The following is a 22,439-nucleotide window of genomic DNA, read 5'->3' as shown; positions in this document are numbered from 1 at the left end:
CTCAGCCACTCATCTTCAATTAAATGAACCAAGTTATCCAGTGAGTACATGCCCACCTATAATGCAGATACTCTGGAAGCAGTGGACAGATCTCTCTGATCTCCTAGGACAGCATGGTCTATAATGTGAGTTCTAGGTCAGACAGGAAGTCACAGTAATACTATTCTTAAAAGAAGAAAATAGAGAAAACGAATATGAAAGGGACAAAAGCAAAATAAATAAAAATTTAAAACATGGTATTTATTTAAGTTGACAAATTTGGAACAATAAAGTGAAATAGGGATAGGTGATGAACAAAAGCCATGGAGGAAATATAAGGACCACAAAATAACTTCAGCAAATGGATTTGCCACACATATAGCACACTTTAATATCTATCTGCAAGATAGAAGCCATAATGTGATCTTCACATCATCTTTAGTGAACTGGTTAATAATTTACTTACTTCAAGGCTATACTGAAAAAGAGATAAAACTTTTTTCTTCAAACTGAAGGCAGCTGTTTTTACCAAATCATTTACATGAATAGGGTTTTTCTCTTGTATGTGTTCCTCCCTATTTCCTGATATCAGAAAGCTTTAAAATATTTATAGGGCTAGAGACATAACTGAGTACTTGATACAAGTTCATTCCCAGGAACAAGGTCCATTTTTAACAACTTCCAGTAATTCCTACTACAAGAAGCTCCAAGGTTCTAACCTTCTTGGGAACCAGAAAGCACTTACACATACACACACAAAAACACACAGACATGATATCATTAAAATTAAAACAAATCTTTAAACTAATTTTCACTCATGAATACTTTCTTCTTAATATAGTTGTTGAGGCTCTAAAGGCATATAGAGTTTTTCTCCATCATGAATTGGTTCATGAAAAAGAAAGCAAGAACATAGACTTGAGGTGAGAGAAATCAATCAGTCTCAGTCTGCAGTATTATTTGGGAAGATTTAGGAAATGCTGTCCCCGTGGAAAAAATATGTCCCTGCAGGTTGGCTTGAGAATTAATACCTGCACACCATTTCCAGTTTACACTTTCTGCTTTGTGCTGTAGGTTAAGGATGGGAATTCTTAGCTTCCGACATTAGCTGCCATGTATAACACTTCTTTCCAAGTCATTTTCATGGCAATCCTGTATTGCTCTGGAACCAATGGCCAAATCAAACCCTTTTGTAAGTTCACTTAGATATGGTATTTTATCACAGCAACAGAAAAGGAACGAATACACATCTATGAAGTTTTCACCCGGATATACCATCTCATGTAAATGAGCAGAAGTATGAAATCTAAAAGGGTTAGCTTATCATCTCAATTCATCTGCCTTTTGTCCATGTTTGTTTACAACTGTAAATAGAATCAAGAGGAGCATCATAATGCTTGAACAGACTTGATGCTTGCCTGGTTTTTTTTTTCTCTCCAGAATAAATAATCTTCTGTAACTGAACATAAGTATGTTGGCTGAAGATCTTACTAAATGATTTATATTCAGATATTCTTTGCTATTAATTTTTTCAAATTCTCAAAGTTTACTATTATATTCAAAGGCTTTCATATACCTATTACACACTAAGACTTTACTTGTATAAAGACTACCATAACTCGCAAAACTTTGTTACACCGACTACATTTAGAGAGCTTCTTTACAGTATGATTTTTGCTTATGTTTTTGAAGACTACCGAAATATACAAAGGCTTTACCACATTGATTACATTCATAGGGTTTTTCTCCAGTATGTGTTCTTTGATGTACTTGGAGATTATAGTGACATGCAAAGGCTTTACCACATTGATTACATTCATAGGGTTTCTCTCCAGTATGTGTTCTTTGATGTACTTGGAGATTCTTATGATATCCAAAGGCTTTACCACATTGATTGCACTCATAGGGTTTCTCTCCAGTATGTGTTCTTTTATGGTTTTGAAGATGACTGTGATGTGCAAAGGCCTTACCACATTGCTTGCACTCATAGGGTTTCTCTCCAGTATGTGTTCTTTTATGCGTTTGGAGATGACTGTGTTGTGCAAAGGCTTTACCACATTGATTACACTCATAGGGTTTCTCTCCAGTATGTGTTCTTTTATGCATTTGGAGATGACTGATTTGTGCAAAGGCTTTACCACATTGATTACATTCATAGGGTTTCTCTCCAGTATGTGTTCTTTTATGCATTTGGAGATGACTGTGACGCGAAAAGGCTTTACCACATTGATTACACTCATAGGGTTTCTCTCCAGTATGTGTTCTTTTATGCATTTGGAGATGACTGATTTGTGCAAAGGCTTTACCACATTGATTACACTCATAGGGTTTCTCTCCAGGATGTGTTCTTTTATGCATTTGGAGATGACTGTGACGCGAAAAGGCTTTACCACATTGATTACACTCATAGGGTTTCTCTCCAGGATGTGTTCTTTTATGTACTTGAAGATTATTGTGACATGCAAAGGCTTTACCACATTGATTATATTCATAGCTTTTCTCTCCGCTATGTGTTCTTTTATTTGTTTGGAGATGACTGTGATGTGCAAAGGTTTTACCACCGTGATTGCATTCAGAAAGTTTCTCTCCAATATCACTTCTTTCATGCCTGCAAGGATAATGGGTACATGTAAAAGTTTTATGACTTGCACTGTCGTAAAGTATCTTTATATCTGTATCAGTTAATTTTACAATCGGTCTAATTTTAAAGAGTCAGGTCATAAGCTTTTATGACTTTGTTTACACTTATGTTGTTCCCCTTCAGTAAGGAATGTTTTATATATTTGAAGATGCCAGTGATGGTAAGAGCCTTTACTACCTGGCTCCCATTTATGGTATCTTTTATCTCTATGAGATTTTTCACATATTTGAAGAAAACTGGGGGAATTCACACCTTAAAACCACTTACTTCATTTGATAAATTTTCCTGTATTGTGAGTCACACTACATTTTCAAAGTGAACCAGAACAAACAGAAGTATTTACATATTTTTAGCACTCATAGGGCTTTTCTTCAGTATGGATTGGGTGATATATCCCTCCAATAAAGCAGGAAAATTAATTACTTGTAAACTTGAATCACATTCAACAAGTTTACTCAGCATAGGGACCTATATATATTCTAATTATTCTGAGACAGAGAGAGGTACATGGCTTCTATTCATATCCTATGCTCATATGGCTTATATCCATAGTAACATATACTATACCTATTAATGGAAGAATAAGATAAAGATTCTACATTGAATTTACAGTTTGACTTTCTCTTCCTCATAAACATATGGTACATGGATTATAGTTTCTCTACAACTCCCCTCAACCACCCCCCCTTAAATAATGATGCTAACTACCTGTCTCACTAAACTTAGCAAAGTAGAAACAACTCTATGAGTAACAATAGCAAATGGACTACTTGATTATTAGAAGCTTTTGAACATACACTTATCACTTATCCAACATGTATACATATTATAATATAAGTGATATGAAACTAAATGGATTGGCATAGCTCTGATTGAGATATGAATAAAGTGGTGATATCTGTAAAGGCATTGATTTCTTGTCTTCCTTTTTAAAACAATGACGTGCAAACACAATTCACTTACCTGCCCTTGAAGAACATGGCTTTGCGAGAATTTAATGATTATCAATGAACTTTAAGCTGTGATTATTTATGTTGCTGCTTTTCTTTAAAACTTCCAGATACAATAAAATATCTTCACAGGCACATTTGTATCAGCTTGTACATGAAAATTACCTTTCATATCTCCGAGAACTGTGACAATGTCCTTCAATATTATGACTTTCCCATTTGTAGCCTAAAATATAGTACCAGGAAATGTATGATCTATTATTGGAAATTGTGTAAAATTTAAGTTACAATCTTTAGTGTTCCTTAGAACCATGCCTTATTCATTCACCTCATTCTTCTTCATTTCAATTAAAATTACAGAAGAGCATTGATAACCAAGGAACAGTTGTCCCCTTATTTTAAAACGTGAAGGAAAATTCGCAGTCTTACCTATAGCAGTGAGGTTCATGTAGGTCTCCAGCATCACATCTTTGTAGAGATTCTTCTGGGAAGGATCCAGCAAAGCCCACTCTTCCCCAGTGAAGTCAACATGCACGTCATCATAAGTCACTGTATCCTAAAATATGCCATACATGTATACAACAAAAACCATGATATTTCTTTGACAATATAGTCATATAATTTTGGTGTTTCCAACACTTACTCTTTGATACAGACATTATAATATAATCATCAAGTCACTTTAGAAGGAAAATGGATAGGTTTACCCTTATCATTTCTTAATGCTTAGAATGGGGTATCACCTTGCAAAAGACATGCCTATTAACAGACATAGAGAAACAAGCAAGCAGATCAACAGTACTGAGTATACCCCAGAGAAAGTGTATGAACAATTACTAACAACAACAACAAAAAAGAACAATACCATTAATCCCAGCACTCAGAAGGCAGAGGCAGGTGTATCTGCCTCTTGAGTTGAATGGTAGCCTATGCAATCAGTTCCAGGACAGCAAGAAGTAAATATTAAGAACCAATCTCCCCTGCAAAAATAAATCAAGAAAGATAAAAAGAACTCAGGGTTTTTACTGAAGCTCCTACACAAAGTTATGCATTCACTCCAGTTCTGTTTTTATCTTTCAGAAATCTGAAGTGTTCCAGTTCAAACTATAACTTTAGTAAATCTTACTAGTAGGGACTGCATATTTAAACAGTTACAAATTGACAGATTAAAAACATGAGTGATGTAAATGTTGATCATAAATAATCAACACAGGCCAGGAGAAACGGCTCAGCAGGTAAGAGCTTTTGCTGAACTTGCATATAGGTGGGCTCAATTGCCAGAACTTACATGGGAGCTCACAATTATCCATTATTTCAAGTTCAGGGAATCGAAGACCATCTTTCGACTACTGTGAGGATCAGTCACACATGTGGCACATAACCATGTGTACAGGCCAAAGAATCATATTCATTTAAAAAAAATTAAAATAAACACAACAAGCAGAAAGAATGTCAAACACCAGTAACCCAATGACTCAGAAGGCCCAGGCAGTATTAATGTCATGAATACTGCCATTCTGGGGAAGAGAATGATACCCTCTGCCAAATTTCAAAATTCAAGTTTTAAAAAAAAGCACAAATAAGAGAACATGCTTGACATGTACAAAAACCTACACTCTAGGCCCATCACCCAATACTTTATGTAAAACAAAGAATATAAGCTGGGCAGTGGTGGTACACATCTTTAATCCCACACTCAGTAGGCAGATCTTTGTGAGTTTGTGGCTAGCCTGGTCTACAAGAGCTAGTCCCAGGACAGTCTCCAAAGTTACAGAGAAACCCTGTCTTAAAATCTCCCAACCCCCCCCCAAAAAAAACAAGGAATATTGGCCAACTTTTAATCTCGGCATTTAGAGCAAGAGTCAGTTTGAGACCAGCCTGGTCTACAGAACAACGTTCATTAGAGCCAGGGCTACTCAGACATACCTTGTCTTCAGAAACAAAAATAAAAACAACAAAATTCTTAAAAAAATCAGGTGATCTGAAGGTGGGTAACAGTCATATGGCTAGGGCAGACTGTGTGGCTGCTGGCAGTGAGCCCAGAATTTATCCCAACTGCTTGCACTGGCTTTGAGGAACCCATTCTCTTTGAAGGGATACCTTGTTCAGCCTAGATATAGTGGGGAGGGCCTCAAAACAACGTGCCTTACCCTCTCTGAAGAGTGGATGGAGGGGTAAGGGGGAAGAAGGTGGAGGGAGCAGGAGAAGGGGAAGGAGTGGGAACTGGGATTAGCATATAAAATGAGAAAAGATTGTTTCTTTTTAAAAAAATAAATAAAATAAGGAAAGCAAAAGGGCTTACCACTGAATAGCAATTGTGCAATTGCTTCAACTTATCTAATGTGATGTAGTGATAACATACAGTAGTGATACTGTGACAGCAAAAGGAAGCTAGCTGATTAGTCTGAACCCCACCACAGTAGAAACAAAGAACAGGAAATGGGTTGAGGATATAGACACTCAAATCCCATCACCATTGAGGAATTTCACTCAGAAAGGTTCTTCCTACTAAAGGTTCCACAAGCACCCCAAAGAAGGTCATCAAGGAGAGACACATGTTCAAATACATTACCCTATCTGAGAGCTTTTCACTCAGCTGACTAGATTCAGACACAGGTCAATATAGCGTCAGGGTCATCCATAAAGAAAATGCATTTAGTCACTTCAATGATCCTTGTAATCTGCAACCACCTATGCACTGTGCAAATGTCCAGAGTCTCTTTGACATTCAAGACATTCTCTTGACTGTAATCTTGTAAAATCAGAAGGTAAGTTAAATGTTTCCAACATCCAATGGCACAGAATACCAACTCCTTTTCCAAAGGAAAGGAACTGAGACATCATGAGTGAAGATTGGGCATGAGGAAAGACAGAAACCCAGAAGGACAACCATTAAATCCGGTAGTAGCTCTGTATCAAACATGTGGAACTTCAGTTTCAAAGGGCTTAGATGCCTCTATGATCACAGCTATTCATACAACTCTCTTTGGTTACTTCCACTCCATATATATAGTTCTTCAAGTAAAATGTCTCATAGCTTAAATATCTCAACATCTTATAGGCTCAAAATACAGGCTTCATCCACACAGCATCATGCAATAAACTCTCACAGTCTCCTCACTGGAGCTCTGGCTCTACTAAACACAGATGCCTACTAAATAAACTACTGCTGAACTAAATTACCAGACTAAGAATGCATGGCTTTAAAGTTTGCATCTTTCTTCTTTCTAGAACTACAATATTAATGATTCTCCCAAATTCAGTTTCTAAGTTATGATGGACCCTGATAGGACTAGAGTTGCAGCAGGCTTTGTAAGAAGTTGCTTCCTGGGACTAGGAATTACTTTGCTAGACCTTCCATTGACTAACAGCATAGAAGGATGGGTTCTCACCCTTAAGACACCTTGCCAGGTTTCCAATGTAGAGGAAGAGCCTTCTATTTAGTGGTGATAATCTCCCTGAAAATTCCTGCCTATACTTGGCACGTGACTGCCATCTGAATCCACCTAATTCTGTTTTTCTCTACAACCCACAAACTTTTCATTTATTTATGACCCACTTGTGCTTTTTTTAAAATATTGTAATAATGAATGACTCATCAGTAATAGTCACCCAAGAGAGTCAATATTCCATCTAAAAAATCAGCCCATTATTTTCTAATTTTGTCTTACTTAATTTTTGGGAGGCAAAGGAACAATAATAAAGGCTAGGGGCCAAAATATCACACAAATGACCTCTAGAGGTATTTATCATGGAGTTTATTTGCCACTGAAATTCTATGACTTTCACTTACTGTCATTATGCTCAACACTTCCATCTTCCAGGTCCTTCAAGCGCAGGTGATTAAGCTATGTGTAGAGCTTTTTATGGGTTTTGCCATTCAAAGTCCCAATATATTCCATTCTTTGAAAAGATAACGTTCCTAGGTTCTGCCCAACAACAAAATCACTTTTGGTGTGCCAGTTTTGGTCTAACTTGTTTCTCTGTTGTTGTGATTAAATTCTCTAACTATAGCATCTCAGGTGATGAATGGGTTTATTTGCTTGATTCTGGCAGATCACAATCCATCATTGTAAGGGCTTAGGATAAAAATTCAAGATAACAACTGAAGGCAAAAACCACGAGGAATCTTTTTTTTGAAGAACATTTTTCTTTTATTGAAAATAGATTTTTCTTTTTCCTCATCCCCTATTCATGAAGAATCTTTACTCCTAGACTTCTCTCTTACTTGGTCATTGTTTTCTGCTCAGCTAGCTCTCTTATCCAGCCCAGACCAACTTTCCTAGGAATACTGCACCCTCAGTGGAAGGACTTTCACACATCAATTGTCAATCAACAAACTCTTTCAAAGAAATAGCAACCAGCCATTCTGAAGGGTGTACATCTTCAATTGATGTTCCCACAGATAACTGTAGGCTCTCACATGTTAACAGCTGGAGGTAACAAGATATATGAGAAGGTTTTAAAACCCCAAAACCAAGGTATCAACCACATCAATATCTTAAATAGTAAAATCAGAAACTTGATGATAGTAATGACTGGAAAAAACAGAAATGCCAAGAAAGGAAAGGGAACAAGCCTCTAAAATCAAGAACAGACAGCTAAAACTGTTTCTCCACAGAAAGTCTCCAAACCAACAAACACAAAGAACTCACAACATAATAAAGCAATATTTCAGAAAATAAAAATAGGTGAAGGTCCATCATTTTCCAGAGAAACAATATTATCAGATTATAGCCACCAAAAAGGAAATTTACAGAACATAGAAGGTAGCACTGATAAAAGGAAACACAAAGACAAACCTACAAATTTAACATGGTCCCTTAAACAAGAACTACACACAAAATTGTAACCAAAATCAAAGAAGTCACTGATGACCACTCACCCTGTGTGTTATAAGAGGCTGCTTGTTTGTTTCCTGGCTGACCGGCAGCTCAGACCCAAAATAATCACACAGAAACTATATTATTTTAAACCCTGCTTGGCCAATGACTCTAGTATTTCTGGCTAACTCATCTTAAATCAACCTATCTCTATTAGTCTGTTTATTACCATGAGGCTGTGGCTTACCGGGTAAAGTTCTGGCATCTGTCTCTAGCAGGACTACATGGCTTCTCTCTAACTCTGCCTTCTTTCCTCCAGCATTCAGTTTAGTTTTCCCTGCATAGCTCTATTCTGCCCTGCTATAGGCCTACAAAGAAGTTTCTTTATTAACCGATGGTATTCACAGCGTACAGAGGAGCATCCTACATCACCTCCCCTTTTCTGTTAAAAAAAAAAAGACATTTTACAACACATGGGATCTCTCCTTTGCAAATAATAGCACATGGGATGGGTGAGGAGGTCTGGCACACCAAAATTGGAAGGAATTCACTTGAAACCTTCTGACAATTCTGTACTGTAGAAAATAATTTTGAATACTAAAACTATCTCATTCTCTTTGAATAAAGAAAAGGATGTCTGTTAGGATTGTTTAAAAACCATTTTGTTTACTATGATTGATGATTGGATATAAGTCTACATCAGAGTGAAGAAATGAAAAATTTTAAACCAAATGCAAGGTAACACATTCTTAAAGAACTATTGAATGATCTGTATTATATACCTAAAGCAACTTGTTAATTGCTTTATAAGTCATAAGCACTTCTGAAAAAAGTCTAGCCCCATTGTTATGTGTATGTTTACATGTGTGAGAGAGAATGTTTTCCATGTATAGGTGACACACCAAAGAGTCTGCCAGATCACCTGGATCTGAAATAACACATAGCTATGAACCTCCCAACTTGGGTGTGTAAGACTTTAAGACAATCCTGAAGCCATTTTTGACAATTCTGAATCCTCTCAGCCTCTGTGCCATAGTGCTTCCCCTCCTCCCCTGGGAACCAAGGACCTAACAGCTACACTCGCACGTACTCAGTTCCTGAACAATTACCCATATACGTATGTTTTGGTTTGGTCCCCTGGGAAAGGGGGTCAAAATGACCTCTTACCTCATCTGATCTGGCAACAGCTCTCCAGTCAATTAGTGGTAATAGCCCTTTCGAATAAGCCAATCAGAATAGTCAAAGAACAACCCCCCTTGCTTCTGTGGCCCCTTTAAAAGTAGACTGTACCAGCTATTCAAGGTCTCTCGGCTTCCCAAATGCTGGGGGACCCTGTCATGACAGAATTAATAAAATCCTCATGCTTTTGTATCGGCTGTGGTGTGTGAGGTGGTCTCTGGGGGCGACTCCTTCTCGGTGTTTGGACGCTAGAGTCCAACAGGTGTTGCTATCTAAACTCAGGTCAACCCCTAGAAAATTATTGTTGAGTGACATACGTAGCCCTCATAGTACTTTTTATCCAATAAGCTAAAAGTCTTTCACAGAGTAACAACAAAAACCTAAATAAAGATATTAAATAAATGACCCCTGGGACCCTGATGAATCAGTATTAAGACATTGTACATGGAATTAGGGAGGCTGCCCACAGATCTTCTCCAGTTTCTGTTACCCAAGACCCAATATTCATGATGCCTTTAGGGCTACAACAGAACTACATCTACAACTTCGCCTTCCCCAGTCCACATCTCCTGTAGATTCCAAGATTGTCCCTACCTGCCCTTCCCCTCTCAGCTCATATCTGTGACCCGTCATCCAATGGGGACAGACACCCTCTACTCAACTCTTGCCACAGTTGCCAGAAGACCAGTTAGGTTGTCTGCAAATCTACCACATTATTCTTAACCCCAGTCCTGATTGGCACAGTTGCCCCCATCATTGGTGTACAACACCAGAGGCAGCTTCTCCTACACCCTCTTCATGTCTCCTGTGTATCTCTAAGATCATCTATCCCGAGCCCCCCTTTCCCTTAGTATTCAACATCAGCAAACATTCCCTCTTGAATACACCATCAAGAAGGCCAGGAAAAAAGAAAACACTCAGCCAATACCTGCTCCAGACATGAACAGAAATTTAGGAACAAAACTCCCATCCAACCAAGATCAAGTCAGACATCAGCACCTAGACCTATAATCACCCCAAAACTAGATGCTTAGCATAGGAATATAATCAATAAGAGCCAGAGCAATGTCCTACCACAGCAGGCCCTGAATACTTTAACACAGCTGAAATACAAGAAAAAGACCTTAAAACCAACTATATGGAGATGATAGAGTACCTTAAAAAGAAAATGAGTAAATCTCTCAAACAAATTCATGAAAACACAAAAATATTGGAGGAAATTAATAAAGCCCTTCAAGAAGGCTAGGAAAACACAAACAATTGGAGTAAGCCAATAAATGCCTTAAATAAAGCCAAGAAAAAAATGAACAAATACTTGAAGGAAACAAAACTGTTTAAGATCTGAAAATGGAAACAGAAACAGTAAAGAAAACACAAGCTAAGGGAATCCTGGAAATAAAAAACTTAAGACTATGAAAGACCCCCAGTGCTGGGGAGACTCTCACTCAAGTCTCGGGATAACACAACCCCCCAGTAACTCACGAGAGACCGTCCTTGCTGCAATCACACGAGGCTTTAATCGATGAGATGAGATGGGAACCAGTGCACTGGGGCTGAGACTCATAACCCACGCAGGGGAGAGTTCGACCCCGAGTGACTGGGAGAAGCGATTTTTAAGGGAAGAAACCACAGCTCAGTGATCCGGAATTGGCAGGGAGTGTGTCACAGAAAATTTTGAAAATACCAGTGAAGATCACAAGAGGGCAACTCCTTGCCTCTCAGGACCACTCCCAAGGTCATAATCAGCTAGTTCCTAAAACACAGTACAATGACCTTCACAAGTGGGAAACTCCCTGCTTCTCAAAATTATTCTCAAGATCACAATCTAACTTAATCTTCAGCTAGTTCCTGAAACACAGTCATGAACCGGCTAATCCTAGACTTTTGATTCTTCTCTTCCTGCTTGGATTTTAGCTATTTTCTTCCTGCTGGGGGTGGGGGTGGGATGGAACCTGGATTTATCCAGGGCTTTCTTTGGGGATACCTGGAGTTATCCAGGTCTGTCAACTACAAACACAAAGTACAGAGGCAAAGTTCTCCAAAAGAATAGAGAGATGGAAGAGAGTCTCAGACACTGAAGATACAATAGAAGAAATGGAAATGTTAAACAAATACATTAAATCCAAAGATTTCTTAATATAAAACATCCAGGAGATCTGGTACATTATGCAAAGACTAAACTTATGAATTACATAAATAGAGGAAAGAGAAGAAAACCAGCTCAAAAGTCGAGAAAATATTTTCAATAAAATCCTAGAAGGAAATTTTCCTAATTTAAAGACGATGTGAATCACGGTACAAAGAAGCATGCAAAACACTAGAAGACAGATGTTTCAGAAAACAAAGTCCTTTTGCCACACAATAATCACAATAGTAAACATACAGAACAGAGACATTAAAAGCTTTAAAGGAAAACCTCAAGTAACACATAAAGACAGACCGATAAGAATTACACCTGACTTCTTAATGGAGATTCTAAAAGCCATATAAGGTCTACGAAACATGTAATACAGGCAGTAAGAAACCTCAGGTGCAGCCCAGATTACTATAGCCAGAATATTTTCAATCTCCATAAATGGAGAAAATAAGATATTCCATGATAAAGTGAAATTTAAACAATATCTATGACCAACTTGAGTTCTACAGAAGGTACTAGAAGGAAAAATCCATCCCAAGAAAGCAAACGACACACATGAATACACAGAAAACAAATAATCTCAAATAAGCACAGCCAAAAGGGAAACACACACACAAACACATGCAATCTTATATACATCATACCACCACCACCAATAACCACAAAACCAAATAACTGGAATCAATAATCATTATTCCTCATATCTCTCAATATCAATGGCCTCAATTCCCCCAATGGAAAGACACAGATTAATGGTATTGACCAAAAACAATATCCATCCTTCCACCACGTACAAGAAGGTATATCAATATGAAGGACAGATATTACCTTAAGGCAAAGGTGGGGAAAAACATATTTCAAGCAAACGGAACTAAAAAGAAAGCTGGTGTAGCCATTTTATCGACTTCAAACTGTAAGGACATAGAAAATTTTAAGAAGCTTTGCTTGATCAGGAGCTGGTTAAGGCATTGAGTTCAAGAAACTTTGTAACACCAAAACCTAGTTGAAAACAGGAACCTCTGGAAAAATGTTCCTGGTGTTCTGTTGACACTGAGACAGGAGCAGAAGGAGAGGAGAGACATGCACAGAAGCAGAAGTAGCCACTTAAAGGAGGAAGGGGGGCATGCAGAAGTAGCCCACCCCTTTGTTTAGCAAGATCAACCCCCTTGACCCAAAACAAACCTGGCTTGTGGTTTTTGCCTATATGTGTCAACCCCAAATGAGGAACGGGAGCTCTCCCTACTGTGCTGTGTCGTCTGTAGTGGACAGCTCCCAGCCTGGCTGGAAAGAATAAACCTTGCTTTTGCATTCTGGACTTGACTGGATTCCGGAGGTGTCTCTCTGGGAGTCTCAACTTGGGCACAACAAAACAAAAATTAATCAAAAGAGAACACTCCATATTCATCTATGGAAAACTCCACCAATATGACATTTAGATTCTTAATATCTATGCCCCAAACACAAGGCCTCCCACTTTTGTAAAAGAAGCACTTCTAAAGGTTAAATCACAAATTGATTCTCACACAGCGATTGATAGTAGTAGACTTTAATACACCACTCACCAATGAATAAGTCATCCAGACAAAAACTAAACAGGGAAATATTAGAGCTAATGGACTTTATAAACCAAATGAACCTAAGAGAAGCTAGCACAAATGACAGCTCCAGAGACCTTCTCTGAACACCCCACACCAACCAGGGCATGGCTGTGCCTTCCTTACAACTCCCTATAGCAGAGGCAGAGGAGAATCCTGGAAAGAGCCTGCAAGCTACCTGCCACTAGTACTCCTGATTGCTAAGCCTTCCCAGAGTCCCTCATTGGCTAGGGTCACCCAGCTGGGCCTCAGAATATTACCAGCTCCCCTACTGGGTGATCAGAGATCAAATCACTTAGATAGCAGTCTTTCCAGCTCGGCCTTCCAGCCCAGTGGACAGGGCCCTAGTCTAGAAAGCATTTTAGTAGACATTCTTACACTCTCCTAGAGCACATTCTGTTCCTCATCCAAAGCACATGGTCCTTTGTGTGCACAGTCCATTGCACAATCAGTGTGCAGTGCAGCCGACCCATTGCCTGGTAGTGGGGTAACCCTGCAGCCAAAGCATAGGTCATATGCACACAGTGGCTGTTGTTACTGTGAAACTGTTGTTACTATGTAACTGTTATTAAAGAAAAACAGGCCATGTATTAGAAAATAATGAGGTCTCATGGTAGAACTTAGGGACAGGAAAGAGAAAGTGAATATGATGTAGCTATAATCCCAAAAACTTATTTTGAGAAGTTGAAACAGGCTTTCTGGCCATGTCCTCCAGAGACTAAGGATTTGTATTAGAGCACATCAAAGATTTCCCAAACCTTTTATTTCAGGGTGTATATCTAAAACCAGGAAAATAACAGTTCTGGTAGGCAGGACCACACATTTTACTCAGATCTATTTTGATTAAACTACAACTATAGCAATTTGGTTTCATGATAAGGTCAGTCCTCTATCCAGATTCTTTTTTTTTCTTTTTTTTTTTGGTCTTTCGAGACAGGGTTTTTCTGTAGCTTTGGTGCCTGTCCCGGAACTAGCTCTTGTAGACCAGGCTGGCCTTGAACTCCCAGAGATCCGCCTGCCTCTGCCTCCCAAGTGCTGGGATTAAAGGCAGGCGCCACCACCGCCTGGCTCAGATTCTTGATTGCCCTGGTCTGTGGACCCCAAGAAATGGCAAGACATGTATGGAGCATCTAAAATTGATTACCTAGTTCCACATCTCAATCTCAACTACTGTTGAAATAGGAAAGCTCTCACCCATTGGTCCTGCCTCTCCCTTTCTGTACTGTGACTCTACCAGCTTCAGGCTTGGTCTATGAACTTAATTCTTGCACAGATCCCTCTTCATTTTTAAGTCCCCACTAAAAGTCCGAGAGATTGAAGGTCACTCGTTAACTGGTCTGTTTTTTTCTTCTCACCGACCAGTCAAGGCCCAGCCCTGAAGGAGTTGCAGGATTATCTAACCAGCACCGGGCAGCAGAGGCAGGATTAGGTGTTCAAAGCAATTCTCAATATTTGCATGAGGCAAACCTCAATTACATAGCATAAGGCAGTGATGTTGCAAGCACATAGTCTCCCATGCCAGGATGGCAGAGCCTCTCCCTCCCCTGGGAATCCACACTCAACAAAGCTCAAAGGGCAAGGGCCACTACCCAGGTGACCACAAGGACAAACAGAACCTCAGCCTGGCTCATCATCCATCCCTGTTCAAGCAGCTCTGACAACTCAGCCAATCTTCTCTTTCTGGTCTGGGGACAGTGGTTCCTACACTCATCAAGGCATAACTTGTGGTCCTTACATCAGAATAAGAGGAGACTCCAGGAGAGAACCTGTAAGCTACCTCTTCCCGGTGCTCCTAGTTACCAAGCATTACCAGAGTCCCTCATTAGCTAGGACCACCCAGCTGGACTTCAGGACATTATCCGCTAATGAGTGAGCAGAGAGCAAAACCCCTCCCAGGTTTGCCCTTCCACACTATGGGTGCATAAGAGCCTAATGTGAGAAATTTGTAGTTGAGTAAAACCCTCCATTCTCCCAGAGCACTTCCTGTTCCTCCTCCAATGCACAGGGTTCTAGGTGAACACATTCCATTATACACTCAATGTCCAGTGTAGCAAACCCTTTACTTCATAGCTGGGAGGTCCTGCAACCAAAGATAGGTCACATTCAAACAGTAACTGTTGATAAAAAAGAGGCCATGGATTAGACCACAATGCAAGGTCTATGGGAGGGCTTGGAGGCAGGAAAGAGATAGTGGAAATAATGTAATAATAATTCCCAAAATTTCTATTAAAAAGTTAAAACAGGCTTGATGGCCAAGCGCTCCAGAGATGAAGAATTGTTTTAGAGCACACCAAGTACTACTTACACCATTTTTTCTTGGCGTATACATCTTAAACCTGGAAAACACAGTCATATCAGGCAGGCCCATACCATTTTATCCAGTCCTTCTATTTTGCTTGAATTACTGTAACTACAGTAATTTGGTTTAAAGATTAGTTCAGTTTTTACATATATTCTTGAATGTCTGGTCTGTGGACCCAAGAGATGGCCAGTCAGAATATATATTGATCACCTAAAATTGATTACCTCACTACTAATTGCTAATGTCAACTACATTAGCGTTCGCCCTCCTTCCTGCCCCTCCCCTTCTCTGCTGTAACTACACCTGCTTTACCGTTGTCAGTGGACTCAGTTCTTACACAGGCCCCACCTCACTTGTAAATTCACAATAAAATCTAGAGAATTTAGAGGATACTCATTCATTGGTCTCTATTTCCTTCCCACAGACCCAGCCTGGAAGGAGTTACAGGACTGTCTTCCCAGAACTAGTCAGAAGAGACAGGATTAGATGTTCAAAGCAATTCTCAATTACATAGTGTGAGGCAAGCCTGAGCTACAGGAGACATTGATATAGATCAGTGGTTCTCAACCTCCCTAATGCTGAGACCCTTAAATACAGCTCCTCATGATGTGGCTGCCCCCACTAAAAAAATATTTCACTGCTACTTCATAACTATATTTTTTGCTACTGCTATGAATTATAATATAAATATTTGTACTTTCCAATGATCTTAGGGGAGTCCTCTGACAGGGTTATTTGATTCCCTGAAGGGAGCCATGACCTCCAAGGCTGGGAACTCCTGCCCTAAACTGATATAAATAAATATATAAATAAATAAACAGCACTTAAGAAAAAAAATGGAACAAAATTCTTAAACTGGGAAACACTGAAAAGTAAAAACAAAAACGCAGTAATGCATTTAAAGAAAATAAATGTTAAAAATGATACCAATAATTAAAGTTTTAAGATAATAAAAATAGGAAGAACACTTATCTATACTGACTTTGAAATGGAATAGGTACTTCCCTGATAGAGAGAATGCCATTAATAAGAGACTGTGTGACTTTGTCTCATTTAAAATGCTATTCACTGAGTGCCATAAGCGAATGCATGAAGTTACAGCCAAACGCCTGTTTCCCCAACCTCTCAGCTGACTTAACTGTGCCAACCAGGATTGCACACATCTGCATAGGAGAGCTCGCTAATTGAAAACTGAATACTTAGTAGTTCAAGCTATCCTTGCTAAACTGTATACCCATCAATTCTGTCATCTTCATTCACATAGAAGGAATTAATACAAGCGGGGAAATTACATAGAAAGTCATTTCTTCTCTGTAATGGAGACCCCTGAAGTGCACCACCTTCAAATTCAGTCTGTGATCTAGCTATTGTCTGGTCTGTTTCCCCTGCAATGCGCACAGCACACTGTTCCTCCTCTTCTGGTCTGAAGGGAAAAGCCACGCTCCACACAGAAACCCTTTCCCTGTTCTGCAATGGCAGTCCACTATGTGACTCAAACTGGTCATTTTGGAGCTCTGTGGTGCGGCAGACCTGTTATCCAAGGTTTAGAGTGTTTAGTCAGCAGGAGAACAAGAGCAATGCCTTGTGGGTCTACAGACAGGGTTCAAGTAATCTCAATCAAAATAGCAGATCTTGACTCAAAATTGCTTTTCAAAAAGGCTGGAGATGCCATGTTCTAGAATTAACCTACCTTTCCGGCACACCGGGACTTAGTGCAGGTTGGGACCCTGCAATGGTCACCTGAGCAGCATTTAGAGGCAGGTTTTTTTTTTTTTCTGCTGGTTGAAAATGAGGGTGAGGGTTGTCTCCTTTATTATGGGAATGTAGCTGGCTAATCCTGGGGGACAAACACTTGCATCTCATCATGCTAATCTCTAACAAATATGATTAGCATACCACTTACCTTTGTGGTATTTGGGATGCAGCTCTCCCTTACCTAAATTCTACTTTATGACTTAACGTTTCCTCAGAACTGGTGAGTCCTTTATTACCACCAATTCTACTCTTCCACATCACAGTTTAGCAGTGGAGTGCTACTCTACATAGGAGATACTGTTTTCAAGCTTCATAGAATTACCACCTAAACCTAAATGTTAAATCTTAAAAGTGCCGAACTTCTGGAAGATACTAAAGGGCCCAGGGCTGAGTTTCGCAAATGTGTTCCACTGCGGCAACACAAGCCCTAAGGACGCCGGCATTTGACAGTGACGTCAACAACAAGGATCTCTCAAAACGCAGTCCCGTTCCCGATGCTCTGCGTAGATGCAGCCAACGAAGTGAAGTTCCTCGAAGGCTGCCAGCCAACTCCGGGAATTGCAAAGACCATACAGGATTTGCAGGAGCACGCAGACCATGCTGAAGTATGCAGGACCAGCAGGAACACGCTGGACCATCCTGGCTCCCATCCGGCCAGGGGTGCACGCACCACACTGACACCCTAGGCTCAACTAGTCGCTCCTCCCAGTCTGGGGATAGCAGCCTGAAACTCACCGTGTCGTGGTTTTCCAGCTTGCCCATGCGCTCTGCTCAGCTCCCAGCCACAGCACTCACAGCACAGGACAAAACCACTGGCGCCAGCTTCTCTTCAAAGCCAAGCCTGAAGCTGGCGGCCGGAAGGACCCTCACAACTTCTGACTGGCAGGTCACCTGGAGGGTCTGATTGGCTAGTGAAACCTGAGTGACAAGAGCACCTGCCATAGGGCTCTACTGTGCTTAGAGACACAGCACACCGGTTCCTGACCCTGCCTTCCACCCCAAAGACCTTTTCTAGATCAGCAGAGATAGGCATTTCAATAGCATCTGCCCCAGGCTCCAGTAGCAGAATCTGCTAACTTCCTGCACTCCATAGGCACGCCCATCTTCCTCCAGGACATAATGTGGCTAGGTAGCTTGTCAGTCCACTACATATGTGGGGTGGCGTCATTCCCTGACACACTAGTAGAAGGGTACGCAGAACGCTGACAACTAAGGACGCAAAAGGAGAGGTTTGTTAAGTGGCTTCACACTGAGGTCAGGTGAACTGAAGGTCACAGGGACTTCAGACAACCAGGAAAGAAAAGCAGGAACTAGATCACTAACGAGATAATAGGTCTTTCTGTCACCAGAGAGCTGGATGATGGCTCCATTGTTTTAGGAGTTTTATTCCTGAAATTCAGAGCAAACTGTTGGCAAATCAATAATACAGAGGAGTGTTCATAAAAAGTACAATACTTAGAGACTAATGGAGCTAGGAAGAATGAGTTTATGATCGCTATCATTAGCCAGCTCATAGTCCTTAAAGGGCAATGTAGAGCCCAGGGAAGCTTGGTTCCCACTGCCCCTTGGCTCTACTCCTGCCATGCCAAGATAGAGACCTGCGTTTTCAGTTTACCCTAAAACAACGCCTGACTCCAGGAAAAACCACAAACTGGGACAACCCAGGCACCACTTTGGAACAGATCAATCAGCATCCAAGAGGAAAGTACTGAACATTCCAACCCTTGTAGGTGGGATTACCATCCCCTTTCACCAAGACACCCTTAGACAAATGTCAGCCAATCAGGGGTCCTGAACCTTAGACATCCCTCAACCCAACCTCTGCTATGATAAAAAAAAAAAAAAACCCACCCCAACTGAGCTGGAGGCTCTCTGATTGTGTCAATGCACTGGACACACCAGAGGGTTCAATTTTGAACTTGATTAAAGGCTCTTTGCTTTTACATATGGGATTCGGTCTCCTTGTTGGTTTTGGGGTGGTGGTGAGGGGAACTCTGTGATCTGGGCATAATACAGAGGTAAAAAAGAGAAACACAACAGCATTATTCAAGTTCTCTACCTGAACAGGACTGGTAGAATGAATCTGTCCATGCATGTAGAGAGTTGATTTATTAGAATGTCTTACAAGCTGTGGTCTAGGTAGTCCAACAATGGCCACCTACCAAAAGAAACATGAGGAGTCCAGTAGTTACTCAGTTCCACGAGGCCAGATATCTCAGCTGGTCTTCAGTATACATCAACATTCCAAGGAAACAGGCTCAAATGCTGGCAAAGGTAGCCAGAGTTAGGGCGAGCAGGTAAAGACAGAAAGAGAGCTTTCTCCTTCAATATCCTTTATATATGTAAGCTGCCACCAGAAGGTGCAATCCAGGATAAAGGTGGAGCTTATTCTTTATTTGATTTTGTTGTTGTTGTTTTTGAGACAGGGTTTATCTATGTAGCGCTGGAACTCATTCGGTAAGCCAGGCTGGTTTCAAACTCGAAAATCTGGCTGCTTCTGCCTCCTGAGTGCTGGGGTTAGAAGTGTGCACAGCCACCAAGCAACTGAAGTGGATAGCACCTCAAATGATCCAGATTAAAGATGGGTCTTTAATTTCAAAGTCTTTTTTTTAATTCCAGAGGCAGTCAGTTTGACTACCAAGAGTAGCCGTCACAACAACTAAGATAGAAGAAATGAGAAAAATTTCTTACTTGCCAGAGGCAGGGAAAACATGAGAGGTTTTTTTTTTCCAAAACATTTATTTTCCAAAACAGAGGAAGCATGGGGATTTTACTTAGGCAGTCTGAACATATTCCTGTAGAGTTCTACCTATTCCTAAGCAGGCTCAGTTAACAAATCCATTTCTGAACATGATCACAATGTAAAAGCAGAGATATTTAGGGGCGTTCTTACTTCAAAGTCATGCAAAATATATAAATTTTTAAAATGATGGAGAGAAATGCCTCTGGCATGTTCATCTTGTACCACATGGTCTTAGTTGAAAATCTGATAAATGACACCGTGAAAGATTGCTTTGGAGCCTATGTGACCTGTCAATCCTGATGTTCGATTGATGGGGAATATTATTTTAAGGTGTGTTTCTTTTGTTAATGTTGCATTTGTTTACTCTGTGAAGCTGAACTTCTTTGCGTGTCTAAAATACCTGATGAGCTAATAAAGAGCTGAACAGCCAATAGCAAGGCAGGAGCAAAGATAAGTGGGGCTGGCAGGCAGAGTATAAATAGGAGAAACAAGGAAGAAAAGGAGCAAGAGAACAAAGAGAGGAGGACATCAGGGGCCAGCCACCCAGATACAGAGCAAGCCATGGAGAAAGAAGTAAAAAAAGGTGTATAGAAAGAGAGAAAGATAAAAGCCCAGAGGCAAAAGGTAAGCAGGAGAATTTAAGAAAAGCTGGCAAGAAACAAGTCAAGCTAAGGCCAGGCATTCATAATTAAGAATAAGCCTCTGTGTGTGATTTATTTGGGAGCTGAGTGGTGGTCCCCCAAAGCCAAAAGAGTAAAACATCACACAACATTCAATCTAAAAGATAACTGTACCAATGCCACAATTCTCATAGATACAAAAGATAAAGAACACAACTACAGAAAATGTCAGGGAAGGTCACTTCACAGCACTGTATACTCTGCTCTTAGATGAACGGTTATGATGAGCTCTGTTAACCTCAGAACAAAGCTGTCTGGCTCAGTGGAAGGCCAGAGCTGCTTCCATTCAAGACCAGAACGAGTTCGTTTTAACTAGCCCTGGCTGCTCTCTGTCTCAGGGCTCTGACATCATTGTAGAGAATTCCATGCTTTCCTTTTTCTAACTTTTTTTAAAATTTGGTTATATGGGTGTTTTGCCTGCACGTGTCTGTGCACAGCACTTAGAGAGAAGCCAGAAGAGGGCAGGAGATGCCTGGGACTGGAGTCACAGCAAATGGTTAGCTGCCATGTGGGTTCTGGACATGGAACCTGGCTCCTCTGTAACAACACCCAGTGCTTTTAATTACTGAGCATCTCTCTAGTCCCTCTTTTTATTTAAAATTTATTTCCATAAATTGATAATTTAAAGATATTACATCACTTTTCCCTTCTTATCTCTTCTTTTGCTCACTTTCCAAATCCCTTCCATCTTCTTCCTTGTTAAGTATGGGTGAATAAGTATGCTGAAATATATGAATACAACTTGCTGCATCCATTTCTGTTGGTTGTACATATATGGATAATTGGTTGGCCATGTTGTATTGAATAGACAGTTAGGAATCTCATCCCTGCCTGAGGCTTACTCTCTCAAATGGAGGAGAGTTCTATTTTTTAATCAGTATGTGGTATCTGGCCGTGACTAGGATACCTTGGACAGGAAACATAATCAAGAATAGAAAACTTAGGATGGAAAATACCTTGCCAGTTAAGATCACAGAAGCTTCGGTCAGAGCATGCGGGTTTGATTCCTAGTACATGTAAAAATTCACTGTCTCTGACTCTGGCATCAAGAGTTCTGACACCATATCCTGTCCTTCATGGCCATAAGACAAAGAGGAGACAGACCATAAAAAAACTACTTTCAAACTATGTATGGAAGTGCATTCTTTAAGTATCAGTATGTGGACACTGAGGTAGGAGAACCACTGTGAGTTTTAAAGCCTGTGCTACATAGTCTACATAAGATACTCACACACACACACACCCCTCCCCCACCCACACACCCCAGAAAAGAACAAAACTTAATAACTTACAAGAATAGAAGCATTGGAGAATTGGGACAATACAATGCCTATTAAAGTCATTTCAAGTGTCTTCCACTGGTTGTCATAGAACCATTTTCAAAAATAAATATGGCCAATCATGTGAACACATGCTATTAATCCCAGCCCCTGGAAGAAACTGAACATTTAACAGCAGGCCCCCGACCTTACCATGAGACCTGAACTGCCCATCATGAACTGGGTGTTAATGTACCCACCAAGTCATGTGATGTTATCTCGCTTGTACAAATAAAGCTTGCCCGAAGATCAGAGGGCAGACGTAGCCACCTAGCTAACCATAAACATCTGGAGGTCTGTACAGACAGACAGAAAGTGGTATAGCTGGGTGGAGAG

General features: G+C 40.3%; 1 protein-coding gene across 3 annotated transcripts; it reads right to left on the bottom strand.

The window, feature by feature from the left end:
* Window positions 1-221: 221 nt before the first annotated feature.
* LOC142856566 (zinc finger protein 120-like) lies at window positions 222-18,238 on the bottom strand. Of its 3 annotated transcripts, none has more exons than XM_075984182.1 (3): window positions 18,097-18,238; window positions 4,000-4,126; window positions 222-2,587 (listed from the first exon to the last, which is right to left on the bottom strand). In XM_075984182.1, exons 1-3 carry the CDS (start codon window positions 18,121-18,123, stop codon window positions 1,566-1,568), a joined length of 1,176 nt encoding a protein of 391 aa, XP_075840297.1. In that variant the 5' UTR covers window positions 18,124-18,238; the 3' UTR covers window positions 222-1,565. The 3 variants fall into 3 exon arrangements, with proteins under 3 accessions (XP_075840297.1, XP_075840298.1, XP_075840299.1); XM_075984183.1 differs by lacking the exon at window positions 18,097-18,238 and adding an exon at window positions 3,736-3,796 and having other exon boundaries at window positions 4,000-4,026; XM_075984184.1 differs by lacking the exon at window positions 222-2,587 and adding an exon at window positions 3,584-3,796 and having other exon boundaries at window positions 18,097-18,227.
* Window positions 18,239-22,439: the final 4,201 nt, after the last annotated feature.

The sequence above is a fragment of the Microtus pennsylvanicus genome, chromosome 8 (assembly GCF_037038515.1).
Source record: "Microtus pennsylvanicus isolate mMicPen1 chromosome 8, mMicPen1.hap1, whole genome shotgun sequence".
Lineage (NCBI taxonomy): Eukaryota > Metazoa > Chordata > Mammalia > Rodentia > Cricetidae > Microtus > Microtus pennsylvanicus.
Note: the sequence above shows the minus strand (reverse complement) of the source record. Positions and strands in the feature narration are given on the sequence as shown.

Bases quoted from the DNA above. Each gene is read 5' to 3' on its own strand.
- LOC142856566 (XM_075984182.1), bottom strand. From the start codon at position 18,123: ATGGGCAAGCTGGAAAACCACGACACG. The intron at 4,127-18,096 runs GTGAGTTTCAGG...GGCATATTTTAG, and splicing joins AGCTGGAAAACCACGACACG to GATACAGTGACTTATGATGA. The intron at 2,588-3,999 runs GTAAGACTGCGA...TTATCCTTGCAG, and splicing joins CATGAACCTCACTGCTATAG to GCATGAAAGAAGTGATATTG.